Genomic DNA, 19,788 nt, shown 5'->3' with positions numbered 1-19,788 from the left:
AATGGTAGGAAAACATTCTTTGAAATAATTTATTTATATATTTATTGGAAAATGAGCTGTTATGGTTGAAAATTCAATTCCGCAAGATCCTAAAGAATTGTGCTGTTAAGTCAAAAAAGAACTGTTCAACTCTTGGTAAACAATGCTGACAAAAGAACTGAGCTCAGATTTATCATAAACATGGAGGAAAAATGTAACCGTACAAGTTTACGTGCCAATTTGGCGCAGTCCAAGTAATATTCAAAGCTTAGTAATAATGTAATGTAATTCTCTCTAGCTGTCGGTATGTTTCTTTCTCTCTCACACTCACTCACTCACTCACTAACTCTCTCTTTCTCTCTCTGCTAGACATTCTGAAGCTGAGTTCTAATGATCAGAATAGAGCTTTCATGCTGTTTTTCCTTTCCACACTAATGATCTCTGACATTCTTTCCATTTTGTTATTCTGTCATTACATTCTCCTCTTTGATTACTGGCTTGTGTTGCCCAAGAGTTGCGTGTTGTATTCTTGGAAATCAGCTGGAATGGTGTCTGTAAAGGGAACAAACAGGGAGGGGGGGGCTTCATTAGTTAAAGGTGTCAAAGCACTTTAGTTTCAAATCCTGATTTAATTCTGACAGATGAGTAAACAGGCTATCATCCTTCATGGATATTTCCATATGAAAATATGCACATTGGAAACTGGATAATAATAGCCATTATTACCATTACTCAATAGTCAAATGTTCATTATGAGTCATTATCCCTTCAGTTGATACAATTGCTGGTTGAGACCAGAAGTCTTTTTTTTTTTTCACTCACCATTGCAACGATACATCAGATTGGACCAGATGATGTTTTCTTGGGAGAAGCAAAACACACCGAGTCGGCCACCTCTCATGCTGGTGTCGATGACCACTCCAGAGTCTGCCACCAGCGTCGGGCCCTCATAGAAACGCACCCTGTGCAAAGAAATGGGATCTCTGTTCCAATCAGGAATTCTGAGCTTTGTATTTGATCATTAATTATCTAGCTCAGGTGCATTCTCCATATTAGGAGCTTTAATAGTGAGGAAAGGCAGACTTCATACAAAGCACAGGGTGCCAAGGAGCAATCTTGAAAAAATCCAGCTGTAGATCCCCTTATGGCCAGCAGGGTGCGTTGCGCAATAGGGTCAACAAGCGGCCTCACCTGATGTAGCCGACCTGAGGTCGGTGCTGCAGGACCCAGCGGTAGGAGACCTTGTCCTTCCAGCCCACGTTGCGCGGGTCCTTCCACAGCAGACGCACCTGGTCCGTGGTGTCGCCAGTGTGCCACAGGGAGTTCCTCAGGTACTCGCCAGGGCCCGACTTTGATTTCACCGCCTGTGCACACAACGCAGCAGGGACAGGTGAGGGAACCAACTGTTTACATCTGAATGAGATATTAGATGGGGCAGTGGTGGTGTAGTGGCTAAGAAACCTGGCTAGCACACAGTAGCCACAATGGTTGTGGGTTTATTCCCGGCTGTCGTAGTTGTGCCCTTGAGCAAGGCACTTAACACGGAGTTGGTCCAGTAAACTGGCCCCTGCATTTGGTATCTGTAAGTCGCTTTGGATAATAGCATCAGCTAAATACATTCAGAATATGAGCTGATATGTTTATTGTAAAATGCGTTCAGTACCCATGAGTAAATTGCTGCTAAACACTTTTTAGAATGTGTTTTCAAAGTCTATGTAGACTTAAGATGTGTGATTATTAAGAAAGGTGTTGATGCATAACACTTCTGACAAAAAAAAACTATGTATATGTATATACTTATTAATTCAATTTATGAATGTAGTCCTTGTGGAGTGAGCCATAGTCATTTTGATAGTTTTGAATAATAGCATGTTGGCTGCTACAGGCCAATTAAATTTTAGAGGGTGACCCACATTCGCTACTGTAGCTATACAGTATGCACAACATTGCACAAAAGTGCACAACATTTTGTCAGATTTAAGTTGTGGACATCATTTAAAATTAAATTAATAATCCACTCAAATTCATAGGTGCTTTTAAATGTGTATATGTTCTTAAATGAAGACTTTATGAATAAATGATCAACAAGCAGTAGTTATACAGTATAAAAATAGATTTCCTGTGCAGAGTTAACGGCTGAAGTGGATGATGAACGGACCTTGAGCTGGATGCCAGGCTCGGCCACGGCTCTGAAGGGCACTGCCTGCCAGTAGGTCTGCTCCGTCTGCTTCCACATCACCACGTAAAAGCTGGACGAGTCCTGGTAGCCGAAGATGAAGCCAGCATAGTCATCATCAGTCACCGTGTTCACATGGAAAGTCCCCTCAAAGTCAACACCGTTAAAGGCAGTGTATCCTGGCATGAAAGAGAGCACTGTGAGTCTAACTACTTTCAAAAACATTTCAGTCTGGAAATCAGTTCTGATGTTTTTCTGTACTTTTAATGCATAAATAAAAAAAATAATGAAGAAGTATGCATAATACATGCATTATGTCACCTTTCTAAAATTATTTTGTAATACCAGTAAATGAAAAAAGTAAGTTTTTAGCAAGAATGTGTAAGAGCAAACATACCCACAGCAAGCCCAGGATCACTGTTCATTGTCTGAACAATCTCCATTCCCTACAATAAATTGATATGGATTCAAGGTCAAGATCTAAAATGTTAATGCTGGAACTGCTCATAGTGTTGGTGTGTGTCATATGTTCCTCATGAGGTGTCTCAGACCTGGTTGAGGACGACCCAGTTGGGGTCGATCTGAGCGTCACCCTCTGGGTCTAGCACCACTGTCTGGTACGCCCGGAAGTCTGTCATAGTAATCTCGGCGTTCTCGGGGCAGCTGTCTATGCGGTCGATCACCTTGTCGTGGTCAAGGTCACCATCACAGGCATCGCCATACTGGCCACCTATCCAGCATGACATGAGGAATTACTAAAAACCTTCATTAAATAATAGATGTGTCTTTTCTGTTTGATGTAAGACATGTACACTGTAACTACCGTTTGTGTTCTTCTGGTCTGGGTTTGGCACAAGTCTGCAGTTGTCTGTGGTATCAGGAACGCCATCATTGTCGTCATCATCATCGCATTCGTCTCCCAGGCCGTCCTTGTCCGTGTCCAGCTGAGAACTGTTTATGACGTCGGGGCAATTGTCTTTGGTGTTCTGGTGGCCATCTCCATCGCTGGAACAGAGGAGAAACATCAAATTTGGTTCAAATAAAAACACATTCAATGACTTCTGTGTGTTGATCAGTTACACTGTGTGATATGTTGAGTGCAGGAGTCCATACCTGTCTATATTTGTATCACACGAGTCTCCAACAAGATCGTCATCAATGTCGGACTACAATTTCACAAAGAAAACTCATAGGTAAACATGATCTCACCGCCCTGTTTAAGCATGATTTCATTGTTCTCATGTACTCTCTACCATAGGTGTATGGTAAACGGCTATCCTGCTCGGTACACTGTACCTGGTTAGGGTTTGGTACATCTGGACAGCTGTCACAAGCATCACCGACACCGTCATTGTCCTGGTCCAACTGGTCAACATTAGGCACCCTTGGGCAATTATCCAGAATGTTTTTCAGCCCTGGGATAGGCAACAGATCACATGAAATAGCACTGTGTCGAAATACATTAGTGAACGTAAGCAAATGAAAGGGTAAGAATAACAGACTAAACAAGCTTATTATGGTCAGTTACAAACTAGGGGGAATTTAGTAGAAGAGACAGCAGACAGCGATTTGTGTTCCCTAAATGCTCCACTACTTTTAAGGAATCAAAGTTGTGGAAATAAACATGCATGTTTTCTTTTTTTTTTCCTTTTTCCGACTGCTCGCGGAGCACAATGAGTCTTTGTGCTACAGCCGCGTGTGGTGCACACACGTGCCGAAGATGCGAGGTGGCACTGCAACTGCTTCTGCGAAACTGCGAGGGGCTGGGGGGAAGTGTGTGTGTGTGTGTGTGTGTGTGTGTGTGTGTGGGGGGGGGGGGGGGGGGGGGGGGGGGTAGTTTCCACTGGTCATCAGCTCTTGGCCCCGGGTCCACAGTGGAAATGTGGTTTCTTGAGCGAGGAGACATGACCAAGCCCTTGAAAGATCTAGTCAAAGGTTTGGAGGGCTGCCACTTGCGAACAGACTGTTAATGTCAATGTCTTGCCAGCACCCATTTCTCCACATGTGACTCGACCACTCGTAAGAGTTTAAAAGTGCACTACCTGTGCCATGCCTCGAGACAGGCAGAAATAACCAGACAGGACCTGGTGTGTTTGCGATTATTCGAGAGCTGAACACCCTATTAAGTTTTGTTGATGCTCATTACGCAGTGGGCAAGGGCTCATGTCAAATTGCATATTTTAATTGGTGATTTGGACAGGGCCAGCGAGGAGGACTTAGGCTTCTGTTTTCCCCTATAATCAAATGACCTAAGTGCAGGAAAATCTGCCACAGAGAGAAAGAGAGAGAGAGCCAACAACTTTTGAACACACAGTTTGGTTCTTAGAAAAACAGAGCTACTGTGCAAGCTACGCTCTGGCAGGAATGGAAAATAAAAGCTAAAGGACTGCATGCTGTGGGATAATGTCCGTGAGCTCAATGCAGATTTTTTTACCGTCTCCATCCATGTCATCGTCACATGAGTCCCCAAGGCCGTCACTGTCTGTGTCACGCTGGTCAGGATTGTCGATCAGACGGCAGTTGTCACACGCGTCCCCGTGAAGATCTTTGTCACTGTTTCTCTGGTCTTTGTTTGGTTTCAGCCAGCAATTATCCTATAGTGAGTTGCCACGAGGAGAGAGGAGAGTAATAATGAAGCTCTCTTCCTGAACTTCAAACCTTAACCGCAACGTGATATTTGGTTTCGTCATGCTCGACCTACATCAACATTAATAATTCCATCATCATCGGCATCATCATCACACGAATCTCCCATCCCGTCTCGGTCTGCGTCCTCTTGTCCAGAGTTGGGGACAAATACACAGTTGTCCTGAAACCAGAGCAGACTTTAGGTCATCGTGCAATATAAAATATAGTGTTGGGAAAAGGACAATGGGAATATAATATACTATAGATGGTTGAGTTTGTCACCTCCTTGCAGTTAGCATCTTGACACGGAAGGACCTTATCAGGGTAGGCATCAATGTCTGTGTCCTTGCCACAAGAGTAGCCATTGCCAGCCCACCCAATTTTGCACTAACAGAAAAAGAGAAGGATTATACTATCAACTTGACACAATAAATGACAATTAATAAGGACTGATTTAAAGGTAACTACATGGGTGTATTTAGGTATTGATCGAACCTGCCCACACACTGGCTTGACTGAAACGTTGTATAAGGCCTGAACATGGATGTTAGCTTCTTTCTAGGGTATAAATGGCTGTTCTTGTTGACATACTAAAAACTCTCTAAACAACATTTTGAAAGAACACTACACAACCAGTGTACTGCTACAACCACATCAAGAAAATTCTCAACAAAAAAAAACAATGTCTTGTCAATTTCAGCAACCACAGATTTACATATTATTTTAGTCTGTATTCTGTGCTCCAACCATTGGCCACTACAGTTCTAATAAATCCTCATCTGTCTTCTGCAGTATTTTTATGAGACAGTTGAGCGTTCAAGGGACATTTTTACCATTCCTATCCTTACTGGATTTTTTCCCAGTGAATCCTTCAAATCTTTTCTTGCTCAAGACACCTTTGAAATTGATGTTGAAAGTGTTGATCTTATGTAAATAAAAGTCAATTTCTCTTGATGTGACAGTTCCTATCATGAGGGACTAGCTAGGAAGTGCTGACAATTCACGAGTCCCATGCGCTGACCTCTATCTTTCCCTATTTTTATTACCGTTATTAGGGTTTGCTGATGTTAGTGCACAGTTATATCCACAAACACATTATCTTCAATTGGTCTGTGCATCACAGTGCTCATGAACTCATAGAAAACACCAAGTTCCCATAAACACATAGTCATTTTAGATATTTAGTCTTCAGCATTCTAACAAAAACATTTGGCTACTGGCCATCACACATGTGAACGTGAACTGAAATGAATGGACACAACAGTGTCAACAACTACGGTGAAGTCTGAACACGTTTACCCAGCGTGCTTTGCTTTGTGATGTTCTTGAGACTGGTGACCTCACCTGGCAAGTGATGCTTCCGTCCACCTCCACAATGCATTCCGCATTCTCGTCACAGGGGTTTGGCTGGCCGTTACCACACCGCCGGTCCCCTGTGGTCCCAGGGCCGGTCAGCTGTCCACCTGTGTCAGGTGAGCAACCCCTCACCTGGTCCCCGTTGTACCCAGCCTTACAGTTCCCACAGCGGAATGAGCCCTGAGAGAGAATGAGAGAGAAAGAGAGAGAGAGAGGCAGAGAAAGAGAGACAGGGACAGGTGGAGAGAGAGAGAAGTGGCAAGAGTGAGAGACAAAGAAAGATTACAGAAGAGTGACATGAAAGCATGGACCTTGTCTTGTCATGTCATGTTCTCAAAGATAATGCACCATCTCAGTTTTTTGGTTCCATCCATTCATGCTGCACTTCATTTTATCTACCGGTACAGAAATATACAAAACTTCTCCATTACTTTCCATTGCATTTAATTACATTTCCAATCCTTCCATTCCAAACATTTTTATGAAACAAAATAGTGGTAAAAAAGGAATGTCAGGAAATGTTTAATATCACTTCTTACCATAGTGTTGTGACAGTAAGAGTTTGGTTTGCAGCCTCCATTTTTGCCAGTCTGGCATTCATCTATGTCATTGCACACCTGAGGGATGCAAACAGTTCAGTGTATGATGTATCTCTGTTCAACAGCAATGAAGTCAAATGACTGAAATCATAAGCATTTACTTCTAAAACAACACTTAACCATGTCATTTTAAAGCATTTGTCTTTCCCCTCACTGAATTCAAAAATATCAACCTTGCCAAAAAGCACTCTCAAGATGAAGATGTGAGCAAAAAACCCTTTTCCTCGTGAAAGGTTAGACCTTACCTGGTCTTGTTCAAACACAAGTGGTTACTTGTGTGGACTGCGATGACTCACCTGTCTGTTGGCCTGCGCGTACGCGATGCCCACGCCGCGGACCTCTGGACCGGTGTAGCCCAGAGGGCAGCTCTCGCAGCGGAAACCTGGTGCCGTGTTGATGCAGCGCACACCGGGGTAGCATGGGTTGAACTGACACTGTGGCACATCAAAGCACACATACACATAGCACAAAAACTTTTACATTCCATAAAAATTCATCTGTCAATAATCTGTGTAACTTTACAGTCTCTTTGTACATTAATGTGGAATGGACATTGGTAGAAAGCATTGCAATGGATGGATAGGTCAGATTGATATACTATCAATATAATACATGCTTGCAGTAAGTGGTTTCTAATGAAGTTTACATAGGAGACAGGATGTGAGGGAAAGTGGTGAACCGACTTTTCATAGTTGCTACAGAACAGTAATGTGTTGTCTGGCCACAGATTGTTAAAAGCGTAGCCTCTGCCTGGACACGCGAGTTGAGACAGATAACACAAGTGAGTCATGGAAAACAGACCAGGGAGCCTTTAAACGCCTCCTTTGTGTTCACTGGAGGAAATTACGTAGTGCCCAGTAAACAATTTAGTTTTCCATTTTCTCCATCAAGATTGGACTCTTGAGCAAAGTTTCTTTGTTTGCATCGTACAGAGAAAAGAAAGTGGTTTTACTGGTTGAGCAATTCCAACTTTACTGATTGTTTATTAATGCCTCTTTATTTTCATTGTCAGATACAACAGTTTGTTGCTGAGTGTTGATGCTGACTTTGTTGCTTTTGCAGACCCTGCTAAAAACACCAGTGAGGTAACGAATAACTCAAACTCCCACACTGACCAAATGCTCTCAAAATAGCCCTATGAAACAGCCACATGTGATTTTCCAATTTTAACCAGCCATACTTTACTCTCAGGTCCAATCAAGAAATCAAGCCAAACACATGGCAATTCTGCTTTTGGGAAAAACTGAGAAATCAGCAATACCTCGTCCACATCATCACAGTTCACGCCATCCCCAGTGTATCCCTCGGGACAGGGTGGGCACTCCACCCCTTGCGCAGTCTTGACGCATTGGGCCCCTCCGAAGCACCTCAGCGAGCCACAAGCGCTGTCTGGGTTCTGTATGCCAGATGGTGTCGGGCCAGTCCCGTCTGAAGTTCAACCAATCAAACGCCTCAGTTAACGCGTCGCCCAAAGTCACCATCTTCATTACATGGGGATTAGGCTACTCCTCAAAGCAATCAAACAAATGCTCAGTCATATGCTCAAGGCTACTGCTGGTGAAACAATAAGCAAGCTATGAATCTTACCACATGGCAAGCACTGAGTGATCCTGTCTTTCAGATACTCCGTCTCTTTCATCTGTTGGAACACGTACAATTAAACAAGCAATATAATGGAAATCTTTTTTTCTTTTCTTTTCTTTTTTCAATTAAACTAGTGATATAATGCAATTCGTTTTTCTTTTTTTTCAATTAAACTAGCGATATAATGGAAATCTTTTTTCAGTAACATGGCTTTTAGTTGTGAATCACAAGGGTGTTGTACAGTACCTGCTGAAGGAGCAGGTCTTTGAGGTCTGAGATCATCTTAGTAAGGACTAACATTTCAGGAGACTCCATCTTCGTTGTGGTGATTCCTGTAAGAACTTACATTATCATCCTGACACAAAATGATTTATGATTGAAGTTGTATGCCTCTTGTTGATATAAAACATTATAAGATATCACCCCAATTAAACGGCAGCGCACAATATTATGATCTAAAAGGCAAATGTCCAGTATATCATAATGCATACTTTTCTGACTCAGAGACATAACTCAGTGCTAAGTCACAGCTGGCCTCAAGAGTCTAATACTTGTTCCTGCCTAGACAGTCTTTTTAAACTGTTCCAAACTTCACCCAAGAGCTGCAGAGATTCGGTCTGCGGAAAGTGGCAGTCTTGCAGAGTGGCCACATTCTCAACTGTGTCCTCAATCACCAGCTGCAGCTCCCTTAGTTGATCCTAAAAATGATGACACAAAAAAAACACCCTTTAGAATGTCATACTATTTCAAATTTGACAATTTTAGAGATGCCAATGTTTGAAAACGACAATAGTAGTATGCTGCAGAAATTACAAAACCAAACTGAAAATCAGGACCTACTCACCTGTGAGGTAGATGGCATTTTCTTTATTGCCACCTTGTTATGTCCAGGAGGCACTCCCGGCTTGAAGGCTGCCGGCAGATCATCAACTGTCTGCACCAAATTGCAGTCCACATAGACAGCCATCCTGGGTGAGCCTGACTGCAGGCCTGTCATCTGCACCATAAGGTTGTGTATGCGCCCATCTGCCAGTGATGTGTCACCCAGGACTACTTGGCCTAACTTCCCATTGCTCTTCTGGTATCGAAGTGTAGCTACAGCACAGGCAGAGACCATGTGTGAATTTTCAGGGGAAGAAAGTGGATGTGAAACACTTGTCAAGCTCTCATTCCAGGCAGTTAGTGTCATTAAGTTAAAAGACCTCACCTTTATTGAGCTTCCCCTGCACCACAAAATCCAAGTGTTCACTGTTGTCCTGGGGGTTGTAAATCTTAAAAACGTGTGTGGGAGCTTTGCTCTTCATCTGGAAGGTGGCTAGAACGAACGCTTCATTCAGCGCTCGACCTCTGAGTCCACCTTGTAACAGGTCTGCTAAACATTCTGATGATCCCATGAGGTCATACACTGTGAACATAAAAGTAGTAATTCTTTAAAAGTAGTAATAACACTTTGAATGAATAATCAGTGATTACACGTCTAAAGAGTTCACCTGGAAAAATACAAAAACACTAGCCCAGTGAAGCATTTTAATATCCTACATATCAAAGCACTTAATTTGGCTAAAACAGGGTTCTCATAAAAATTGTTTTACTATATGGCTGGTAGCCGCTATGACATGTTTGAGGGCAGTTTAATAAAGTGTCTGAATTCACACCTGTTGTGACTGCCATACATCAAGGCAATCACGCTGAGCATTTTGCAACCTTCTGAAATTTATGGAGTGCCACTTAACCAGAATGCCTGAAGTAAATTCTGTCCACTTGAATGAACTTGCTCTAACTATGACTCGGTTTTTAAAGTCATATACAAGTATGCAGCAGGACAAAGTAATCAGAGGCACATTATAGCATGCATAGCCTAAATGCCTGGATTTCTGTCCTGTCCTGAACACTGATTAATAAACACAGTTTATCTGTATCACTATAAACACCTCACATCGTTTAATTGGAATAGCAGACAATAGTCTGATAAAGCACTTTTGACAGTAGCAGTGATTCAGCTACTTACCAGTTCCCTGGGATCTCACACATGAGAAATAAAGCTGCATAATCACTGAGGAGAACAAAGTCCATTTCCAACTCATTTTTTCTCTGTCCCTGAAGATCCAAGACTATTAATCCAGTCTGACAACGGCAGCAGGATAATAGTGCACACGTGAATTACACAGCGTGAGTAATGTGTAAGTTAGCCCAATTGCAAAAGCAGAGAGCGCTCTGAAGAGGTGTTTCTCTCTGACTCACTGCAGACCTCTGCACTGCAGTGTGGAGACTGAGAATCTGAGTTGTGCTCAGAGGGTTTATACTTCTTCTCACATGGATTCATGGAGGGAAGGTGAGACCAAAGACCTCCCCCTATAAACTGTCTCCTTCACGTCAACACACTGAAGTCTCTCTAGTTTTTTAAATAATTTAAAAATAGAATTAACATTTTTTCTTGTCCTTCATGATAATTATTACTGACCATCAGCATTCTCATCAATACAGCATCATGTTACAATGAAAAAAGTCAGTTTCAAGTATTCAACATGAAACAGAAAGCATGGAAAGGATCAAGAAAGGCAGAAAGGGAAAACACAACTTTAATTCTTGACCCTGGTTGTTTTAAATTACTTTTTTTTAAACTGTTGCTCTGTAGCACTTTATTATTATTATTAACATATTCAACCCTTTTAAGTTTAGAACTCTTCTCTATAAATTCTGGATTGAGTGAGACTTCAGAGAAGGCAGATAACTAACAGGAACCGACTGGGTAGCAGGTGTTGGGCTGGCCATCACTGACCGTGTCCTGCTGGACTTTAACTTGCCAAAAGCTAGACTTTATGAGTCATAAGTTCAGACATGTTGAGCCACGTTTACACAACCTCTAAAAAAACTCAATATGTTTTTAGATCATAAATAATAGACAGTGCTGTTATGCAGATGGTCAAAAATGTTCTCATGCACATGCCTTTACTGATTCAATACACAGAAATAGGCTATTTAAAACCTCTCTTGCACCAACTTTGGTAGGCTCAAAAACTCAATATGTGCTTTTCAATTAAATAAGCTGTATCCAGCCAATAATAAGGGTTTAACCATGAAATATAAAAAAAAACTGTTTTCCCCCTTCTAAAATTGGTCATAGAAAAACCATAGGTGATCCCAAACTAATTAACAATATTCAGGCTAGCCCACTATGATAACCAAGCAGAAATGACTGAACCACCAAACTCCTGAGTCTGAGTTGTTCATGGAAAATAGATCATTAAATGGGACATTGTACCAGAAACGTACATTTTCACATAAAAATATTTTCTTATTCTTGAATCTGAACTGAGTTATATGGAGGCAATCTTAAACTATGAGGAACACCTGTCGTGCCATCAGAGGATGTTTTAATTTTTGAATAAAATACATTTTTAGATGCATTTTTGAAAGTAAGAACTAATAGGCTATTTGCCAGGCCCTATCACAGGGTTGTCTCTGTCACATAGAACAGTAACATAGGGCTGTGACGGGGCCTGACGTGACAGAGCCTGACCTATGAACATGATAGAATCAAAACTGTCTGCCTGCTGTAGGCTAAGCAGGGATTTTAGTGTCCTTTTCAGACATATTTTAGATATACAACAATTCCATTCTTTTCTAGGATATTTTAGTGTAACGGGGCCTGACCCTTTAACTCATCCCCCTGAAATAAAGCATGCAAAAAACCGTTTAAAATCAAATAATTTAATGAGAGGACTTATCCTTGATCAATTTCAGCATCACCATGGTCAAATTATGTTATAGCCTCGGAGTTGTAACTCTAAAAGCTTACTGCACATTTTTATAGGGCTAGTGTTTTATGTAGCCTAAATGTGACAGGGCATGATGGGACAGTTGTAAATTCTCATTTATTTTTACTGTATGTTATTCTAGGTTGCCTTACTGGTTAGGACAGACAACAGATGCAAATTAGCCCATATGGCCACTCTGGCTTGTTTGTTGAGCACTGTCCAAATACATAAATAAAGATTTCTATAATTTATGTTTCATTTCATGTTTTTAATATAGGCATGTGAACGACAATAACTTAAATTTGCATTTAAAGGTTTTTCTTATTTTTTTTATCAGTAGACCTATCACAAAATTGAGACTGTGAGACTTGAGATTGTAGAGTAGGCCTAGGCTATAGGCTAGGCTATTTTTTTCAGGATTTGTCATTTTTAATGAAGAAAAAAAAAACTAATGAATTAGCCTAGGCTACATCCTTTTACAGAACAACTCCTAGAAATCAATGATCCAGTCAGTTTTTGGATTGTACAAGTTTCATTCATTTAAACCCCAGGAATAGCCTATTTCTGGTAGGCCTAGTCCCAAATATTTCCCATTCGTAGCCTAATTCACATTTGGCTGGGGACAGCTAGAATTTGTAGCCTAATTTCCAAAAGAGTAGTGGCTTAAGAAAAGAGAGTTAAATCCTTTTACAGAACAACACCTAGAACTCGTCTAGTGTGCACTATTAGAAACTCGTCAGTTTTTGTTTTGATTAATAAATACCCTATCATTCATTGAAACAATAGGCCTACTAGAATGTCCCAAATATTTCCCATTTCCTATCAAACAGAAATTCAACTTTTGATAATGCTGTGCATTATTGTAGTTATAGGCTTGTGTAGTATGCTTACTTGTCAGTGCTGTTTTACGTGCAATTTCCCGAAAGTGCCGTTAAACAAAACGCTTCAACAGTAAAATTATGTTAAACATCCAGATGCTCAACAAATCACACTTTCGGGAAGTGGGTCCAGAGTGGGACAGCCTCTATGGGCGGGGTATGCCTGGACCCTCTTCAGGATTTCTCTGACTTCAATGTTGACATTCAGCAGGTGGATAAACCAAGGGTTAATTAGCGAACCAAACGTCTGTCAGCACCACTTGTTTTAGCTTTAATGAGATTGAACTGGCAACAACGGAATTTAATATGTAAGGTTTAACATACAACGCGCAGATATATTAATAAACGCACAAGAGTCATATAAATGCAGGTCACGGTAGATCCAAGAATCAAACATGGCGACTCCCATGGAACTGAGATGCTGGGGAGGCGATTGGGACCTGCCCTCTGTGCATTTTGAATCACTAATTGTTCTGGTAAATGTGGTTATCTTTGCATGCTATCAGTCTAAGTCACAGCCCTTTCTATTTGTCACTTTATTGAGCTGTATTTGAAGATCGACAAGAAGACTATGGGCTACCAAAGCAAGCTAACATTTGTAGGCTAACTTGCAGTATATGACAACTCAACTTAAGGTATTTTGGTTGCAAGCGCACGCGAACTAACATTATTGTTCTGTCGTGAATGTCGGTTCCTCGTTATGTTTTAACAGGAGAGGGCAACCCTTCGAAAGCGACGTCAAAGTTGTTTTAAGCCAGCAAGGTCTTGATATGGCTAGGTGCTAAATAGCTAAATGCAAACAATGCTAGTCTTTAGAGAAACAATAAGTGAGCTAGCTAGCATCTGCAGTTCACCTTCTAGGGCTGACTGATCTTTATTTCCCAAGGTCAGCTTCATTGTGGCTATCTTCACGACTGAGTAGGTAGGACATTACTGGAGGCTTCTACTAATTAAGTAGCCGTGGTAGAGCTGTGTTCCCCTGATAGTAGTCGGAAGGTGTTGTAGCTTTTAGATTTAGTGGTCTATACTCTAGGTGCTTTTTTTCAGGGACAACTTGGGTTGGGCAAAGCTTTTCCAGCTAAACTTTGCCGCTGCTTATGTAAAAAAAAGTGTCCAATACCATTTGTATCCCTTTACCTTTTATTCCAACTTTGTAAAATATCCTCTTTGTTCGTAATGACTTCATTGTTAAGTAGTTCAGTGCTTGAGATCAGCAGAAGCAAAACAGACTTTGGCTGTCCTGTGTCCTCCCTTGTGTTGTTGTGGGACTTCTAGCTCTTTACCCTGGCTTTGTAGAATGTAGAGTAGAAATCCGTCCATCCCAGCTCAGTTATCCTGGCCCTCTGCATCTTTTAAGCATCCATTCTTCTATCAGGTCTCTTGACTTGAAACTGTTTGATGTGTGTTACAAGTTGTTTGTTTGAACATTCACAGTTTGAACTTTAACATGATGTTGTCTTAATTTGTTCCGTAACTGATGTATGTTTTCTTAGGCCTATGGGAAATTTGCAGGTGCAAAGATCTCTGTTAAGCCCATTGACTGGACATGGAGGACAATTACAGGTAGCCCTAATTACTGCATACATGTCTGGCATATAATTATTGCTTGCTATAGCATTACTTTCTGGTTGATTTTGGTGATTTAGCATGTGTTGTTATATACAGGTGATGGATAACTTATCTAACGAGATGTGTGTTGCTGTTTCATGCAGCCACTGTTCCAGAACTCCACTTCGATGGATGCACTGTAATAGAGCCCACGAAAATACTCAACTTCCTCAGAAAACAGGTCCTACAGAATTCACTCACGTACCTATTTGCTTGACCTTTTCTTAATATGCTTGAGTTGGTAGTGAAATAGAAATTCACATGAAAGTGGGGTGTTGCTCTAAATTGGCTGGTTTAGATAAAATATATTTACATGAAACTTTCCAAGGGTAGGCCTGTTTATTTCACACTGTATATATTCCATGTCTTAAACAGAGGTTGAATGCTGACTATGAACTGACAGCCAAACAGGGTGCTGATACCATGGCCTACATTGCACTGCTGGAAGAGAAGTTAAGACCAGCACTGGTAGGTACCAACAAACCACACCTTCTGCAAGTACTCTTTATACACTATAAGCTTGTTTGTTAAAAAAGTACTATGTGATGTCGTTTCCTAGCTGCACACATTCTGGGTGGATGCGGAAAACTACATCAACCTGACGAGGCCGTGGTTCGCATCACACTCTCCCTTCCCTCTCAACTTCTTCGTCCCGGGACGACAGGCCAGTCTGGCGCTTTCCCGCATCATGCTCACCAAAGGAGAGTCTCCTTACTGCACCTTGACAGAGGTGGAGGGAAAGGTGTAGTAGATCACTGTATAAACACATTAGGTCGATCACTGTAAACACATTAGGTGTGAAAATAAACTGCGCCTGTTTGGTTTCGCTATTTCAAACTGATGTGTGTCATTGTTAGAGGACTGGCCAAATCTCTAGCTGTTTTATGGATGTGAGTTGAAGTCACTCAGTAATTCAGCATGTTCCGGAGACTACTACAATATGCGTCTACACACAGGTCACGAGCCGTGACAGTCTTGCTCTAATAAAAAAAAAGTTACTCAGCGTCGAAACCTGCAGGGGATATCAAGCCACTGGTTTTGGCCCTTTCAAAGTTTCCAGGCCTGTCTGACCGGCGGCTGTGGTTTTGGGTCTCTCTGGGATTGTTTTTTTTTTTTTTTTTTTTTTGAGCAGATGGAAAAGTGTTTATCTCCCGTAGGAGACGAGAGGGGAGAGGATCTCTTCGACGAAGGCCAGAGCGAGCGCGTAGAGCCGTGCCCAGAGAAAAAGTCATGAGCTCACTGCCCTGGACTCCTGGTTTTAATGAAAGGGCAGAAAAGAGAGCAGACATCCTCTGAGTGCCTGTATTGATTAGTGCCAATAATGAAGTGACTAATGCCAAATATCTGCACTATGAGAACATGCCACTTACTGCCAGTAGCTTGGAACAGCTGCAGGCCATGTCATATTATTGGAAATGATTTGTGGGTGGTTGCATTGTCTGATTCCGAGAATCCTACAAGCCGAAATTATGAATTGGCTGTGTTTTCAGATTTACAGCGACGCCAAGGAGTGCCTGAACTTGCTGTCACATCGATTGGGTACCTCACAGTATTTCTTTGGAAACACGTAAGTCATACCATTGTGTAGTGGTCATTTCAGCAATCCAAAGTAATAGTATCACATGTTACATTTCCCAAACTGCATTAGGTTTTTTTTTTATTAGGAAACCATGTGTCTTGGTGAAATCTAACTTTAAGAGAAGAAAGTTATTCTGACATGATCAAGTCATGCTTATCCTTTGTAAATACTGTAATGTAAAAAAAACATTGATTCACTGATACACTGATGATCAATGTAGCAGGATTCTTCAGTTCAATTTATTTGAGAAGAACCACTTCTTCTGATAGAGTAACTACATACTTTATCATATCTTCTCCCTGCAGGCCTACAAGCCTTGATGCCTTTGTGTTTGGGTACATCGCCCCCCTTCATAAAGCCCCTCTCTCCAGCGGGCAGCTTCAACAGCACCTCAAACAGCTGAGCAACCTCTGCCAATTCTGCAATGTCGTCCTCAAGAACTTCTTCACAGAGAATCCGCCCGGTGAGCTCCCGTGGGCACCTCAGTCTCTTAGAATAATGTGCCAGCAGCAGAGAAATCGTATTTTGCATTTAAGCTGGGAATTTTTTCATAGAAGCTGGAAGGTGTGTGTGTGTGTGTGTGTGTACTGTATGTGTGGGGCAGTAAACAGAAGCTGGATTTCTGTTATGTCTAGAGGGCTTTACTCTAAGTGCTCCATCATTTGTCAAATCATGTAAATCTCTATTTCCGTTTTGGAACACATTCCATAACACTGTCAATGTTGTTTCACTCTGTCTGATTCTCCTCTTGTTGCTATTCCCTTTCCTTCTTTCTTTTGCGCTTCATTAGAGCCTCCTCCTGCTATTCAGGAGCCAGTAGATGCAAACCTTCAGAAACTAACACAGCTGGTCAACAAGGAGTCTAACCTTATTGAGAAGGTTGTTTTTATTCTTCTTCTTATAACATTATTATTATTATTATTATTATTATCATTATTCTTTTTCCTTGTGCTGTAAATATGCTTTAATGCATGCTAATTCGAGTCAAGAAGATGGCTGTGCCTGTAAAAAAGATTAAGTTGTCTTGTGTTGACCTCATGTTTCTCATTCCGGACAGATGGATGACAACCTGCGGAGCAGTCCTCAGCACCGTCCCCACAGGTCCGACCACAGGCCGGCAGCCAGGTCCAAAAACTCCACACCAGCCTAACGCCCTCTGTGGCTGGAGAACCTTCCAAAAAACCGTCCCTGTCCCCCACTTCACCCCACCCTCCTCATCACAGTGGCATTCCGCAACAGATTCACTGAGCTTCTGCAATTACTCCCACAAACTTGCTGTGTGGTGTGCAGACAAACTGTCTTCTTGCTGCTGCCTGTCCATGCTGTGGACTCTCTTTTGACCACTTGTGAGGGTAGTGCAGATCTGTTGCCAGTGTGTTTGAACAAGGAACCTAAACATTCTGTCCAAAGCACATAGCATAGCTTATTTGGCTATATTCCTAGTATTCTTACTGCAATTCCCATAGCTGGTAAGTTTAGAATGGAATCCCATTAGTTTTAGGGAAAGGTATCTAGATTACATGTGTAATATCTAATTAGCAAATACTGTATAAAAGGGATGATACTTATGAGGTACAGCCTTTTGATGTATGAAACATGAAAGACAAGTGAAAAACTATATGAATTTGATCATAATAATTGGCATGTTCAGCTTCATGTAATCTCTCCATTCTGAAGTTCTGTCTGATGCAGGGGAGGACTGTGTTGGCTGCCTACTGAATTGTTTTTATACCATGTGTGCTGCTCCATACTTATGCATGAGACCTTTATATTGAGATTTAGAGGTAAGGCAACATTTAAACAATGCTCTGATATACTGTACATTTACTACAACATTGTCTGCATCAGGTTTTTATCTACAAGCACTGTTAAGGACATTAAACATGGGTTAACAAAACGAAACCAGTTTTCAAAATTCAAAAGTGGACCAGACAAATGTTGACAAGGCATCAACACCTTTTAAGCCTTGTGAAAAAGATAATCCTTGACCCAATATAGGGTGTAATTGTGTGCTGTATTTTTAGAAAAAAAAAAAAATATATATATATATATATAAATAAAATGTTGAAGATGACGGGGCATTTCAATAGCAACAATCGCACAAATGAATGAAAATCATGCAGTGTATGGGGTGTACAGCTTGCAATTCAGTGTATTTATTGGGCAATTGGAAAAAAAGGGCTTTTGCTAAAATACCATGCAGTTTGTTTCCACAGTTATGTGGCCATAGTTTCTGCATGGCAGTAAAGCCAAGTATAAGTATATAAGTATATATACTCTTTTGATCCCGTGAGGGAAATTTGGTCTCTGCATTTATCCCAATCCGTGAATTAGTGAAACACACTCCGGTTACATGTCCGAAGTGCTAACCAGTAGGCCACGGCTGCCCCCCAAGTGTAAATACTAGCCATGCTATAGGCTACATAATTAGTTGGATTCTACAAAAGCTTGATCCTCTTGTTGCAACATATCTTGAAAACAAAACCAACGTGTTAAAGCAGTGTTGTTTTATATCATCAACCTTTAATGTTTATCTGATTGTACTTTAGAAAGTCTCCTTCGACAATATTGCGAGTCCCATGCAGTATGTCTGCATTCATCATTAGTTTAGCTGAACACAAAATATTTTTTCTTTCGCAGTAGGCTTTTGGTATCATTGGTTATTCTCCGAACTGCGTTATTTGTGTGTCGTTATGGACTCAGTGGTGTAAGAGGCAGCTGCTATCTTAACAGGCTGAATGTTGTGTGTCCTGTGGTGAGCATGGTGTGCCTTTTGTGATTTGTTTTGCTTTGCTTTTATCAAAAGGGATATCCTCTTGACCTTGTCTATACTCAATCAAAGGCACCAATAGATCAGATTTGGAAATGGAATATCTATGGTATGCCTTACAAGAAAAGCTTAACTACCATAGTCTCAGTTACTGTTCAGAATAGGACATGTATATTTTCTGCTTTTGATTTAGCCAACTTTGTGATTTGAACACACACACAAATATTATGAATATGCTTAGTTAAAATTATGGTCTGAACCAAAATCCTACCCTGCTGAGTCTATACAATATTTTGAGCGGTCCAATACCAAAACAAAGCTCTGGGCAGAGGTTGATTGTTCTAGTCGATGCCATTTTGTTCTTCAGCCACTTTCATCATTGTACTGCGTCAGTAATGCACTTTCACTTTGATTTTATGTTGTCACTTAACATATCATACAATAAGAATGTACAGACTGCTTGAATTTGTTTGTGTATTTGTTGTTGTTTTTTGTAAAGTAATGTAATGGCCTTTCATTGTGCACAATATGAAGCAGTGGAGTTGGAGAAATATATTCTACCAGGAGCAGGTTTTCAGAGGTGGCAGTATGTCCTAATCAAGAGTTAACCTGTTACATTGGTCGCTGAACGAGTGCATGATGAAAGGCCACAGGGTATAACACATTTTATTTCTTTTAAATGTTTCATTATGTTATTACACTATTTTCAGGACTCATAAAAGAAAGGAATATATGCAATAAAATTCTGTAATTTGTTCCTCTGTTGTTGTAGCTGCATGAGTGTTGCTGAATAATACTGAAAAAGCAGCATGAGCCTTCAATTTCATGTTTAACTAGAACCTCAGATTTTCCAGCAGGGTCAGAAATGTGCGC

The 19,788-nt window shown here is 41.1% G+C and overlaps 2 protein-coding genes across 5 annotated transcripts; one reads left to right on the top strand and one right to left on the bottom strand.

The window, feature by feature from the left end:
* Nucleotides 1-25: 25 nt before the first annotated feature.
* On the bottom strand, nucleotides 26-10,577 carry thbs4a (thrombospondin 4a). The gene is made up of 22 exons (XM_042100373.1): nucleotides 10,331-10,577; nucleotides 9,530-9,727; nucleotides 9,167-9,417; nucleotides 8,918-9,020; nucleotides 8,569-8,654; nucleotides 8,326-8,377; nucleotides 8,000-8,166; nucleotides 7,035-7,172; nucleotides 6,679-6,756; nucleotides 6,128-6,319; nucleotides 5,066-5,170; nucleotides 4,857-4,964; nucleotides 4,590-4,749; nucleotides 3,452-3,570; nucleotides 3,269-3,321; nucleotides 2,979-3,160; nucleotides 2,707-2,885; nucleotides 2,553-2,601; nucleotides 2,138-2,334; nucleotides 1,171-1,343; nucleotides 802-941; nucleotides 26-531 (listed from the first exon to the last, which is right to left on the bottom strand). The coding sequence occupies exons 1-22, from the start codon at nucleotides 10,404-10,406 to the stop codon at nucleotides 470-472; spliced, it is 2,868 nt and encodes a 955-aa protein (XP_041956307.1). The 5' UTR covers nucleotides 10,407-10,577; the 3' UTR covers nucleotides 26-469.
* Nucleotides 10,578-13,091: 2,514 nt separating this feature from the next.
* On the top strand, nucleotides 13,092-19,672 carry mtx3 (metaxin 3). Of its 4 annotated transcripts, none has more exons than XM_042100415.1 (9): nucleotides 13,092-13,169; nucleotides 14,452-14,521; nucleotides 14,671-14,747; nucleotides 14,942-15,034; nucleotides 15,126-15,308; nucleotides 16,057-16,133; nucleotides 16,451-16,608; nucleotides 16,936-17,024; nucleotides 17,203-19,672. In XM_042100415.1, exons 1-9 carry the CDS (start codon nucleotides 13,107-13,109, stop codon nucleotides 17,293-17,295), a joined length of 903 nt encoding a protein of 300 aa, XP_041956349.1. In that variant the 5' UTR covers nucleotides 13,092-13,106; the 3' UTR covers nucleotides 17,296-19,672. The 4 variants fall into 4 exon arrangements, with proteins under 4 accessions (XP_041956349.1, XP_041956351.1, XP_041956348.1 ...); XM_042100414.1 differs by having other exon boundaries at nucleotides 13,112-13,434; XM_042100416.1 differs by lacking the exon at nucleotides 13,092-13,169 and adding an exon at nucleotides 13,470-13,593.
* Nucleotides 19,673-19,788: the final 116 nt, after the last annotated feature.

This window comes from Alosa sapidissima, chromosome 8 (assembly GCF_018492685.1).
Source record: "Alosa sapidissima isolate fAloSap1 chromosome 8, fAloSap1.pri, whole genome shotgun sequence".
Lineage (NCBI taxonomy): Eukaryota > Metazoa > Chordata > Actinopteri > Clupeiformes > Clupeidae > Alosa > Alosa sapidissima.
Note: the sequence above shows the minus strand (reverse complement) of the source record. Positions and strands in the feature narration are given on the sequence as shown.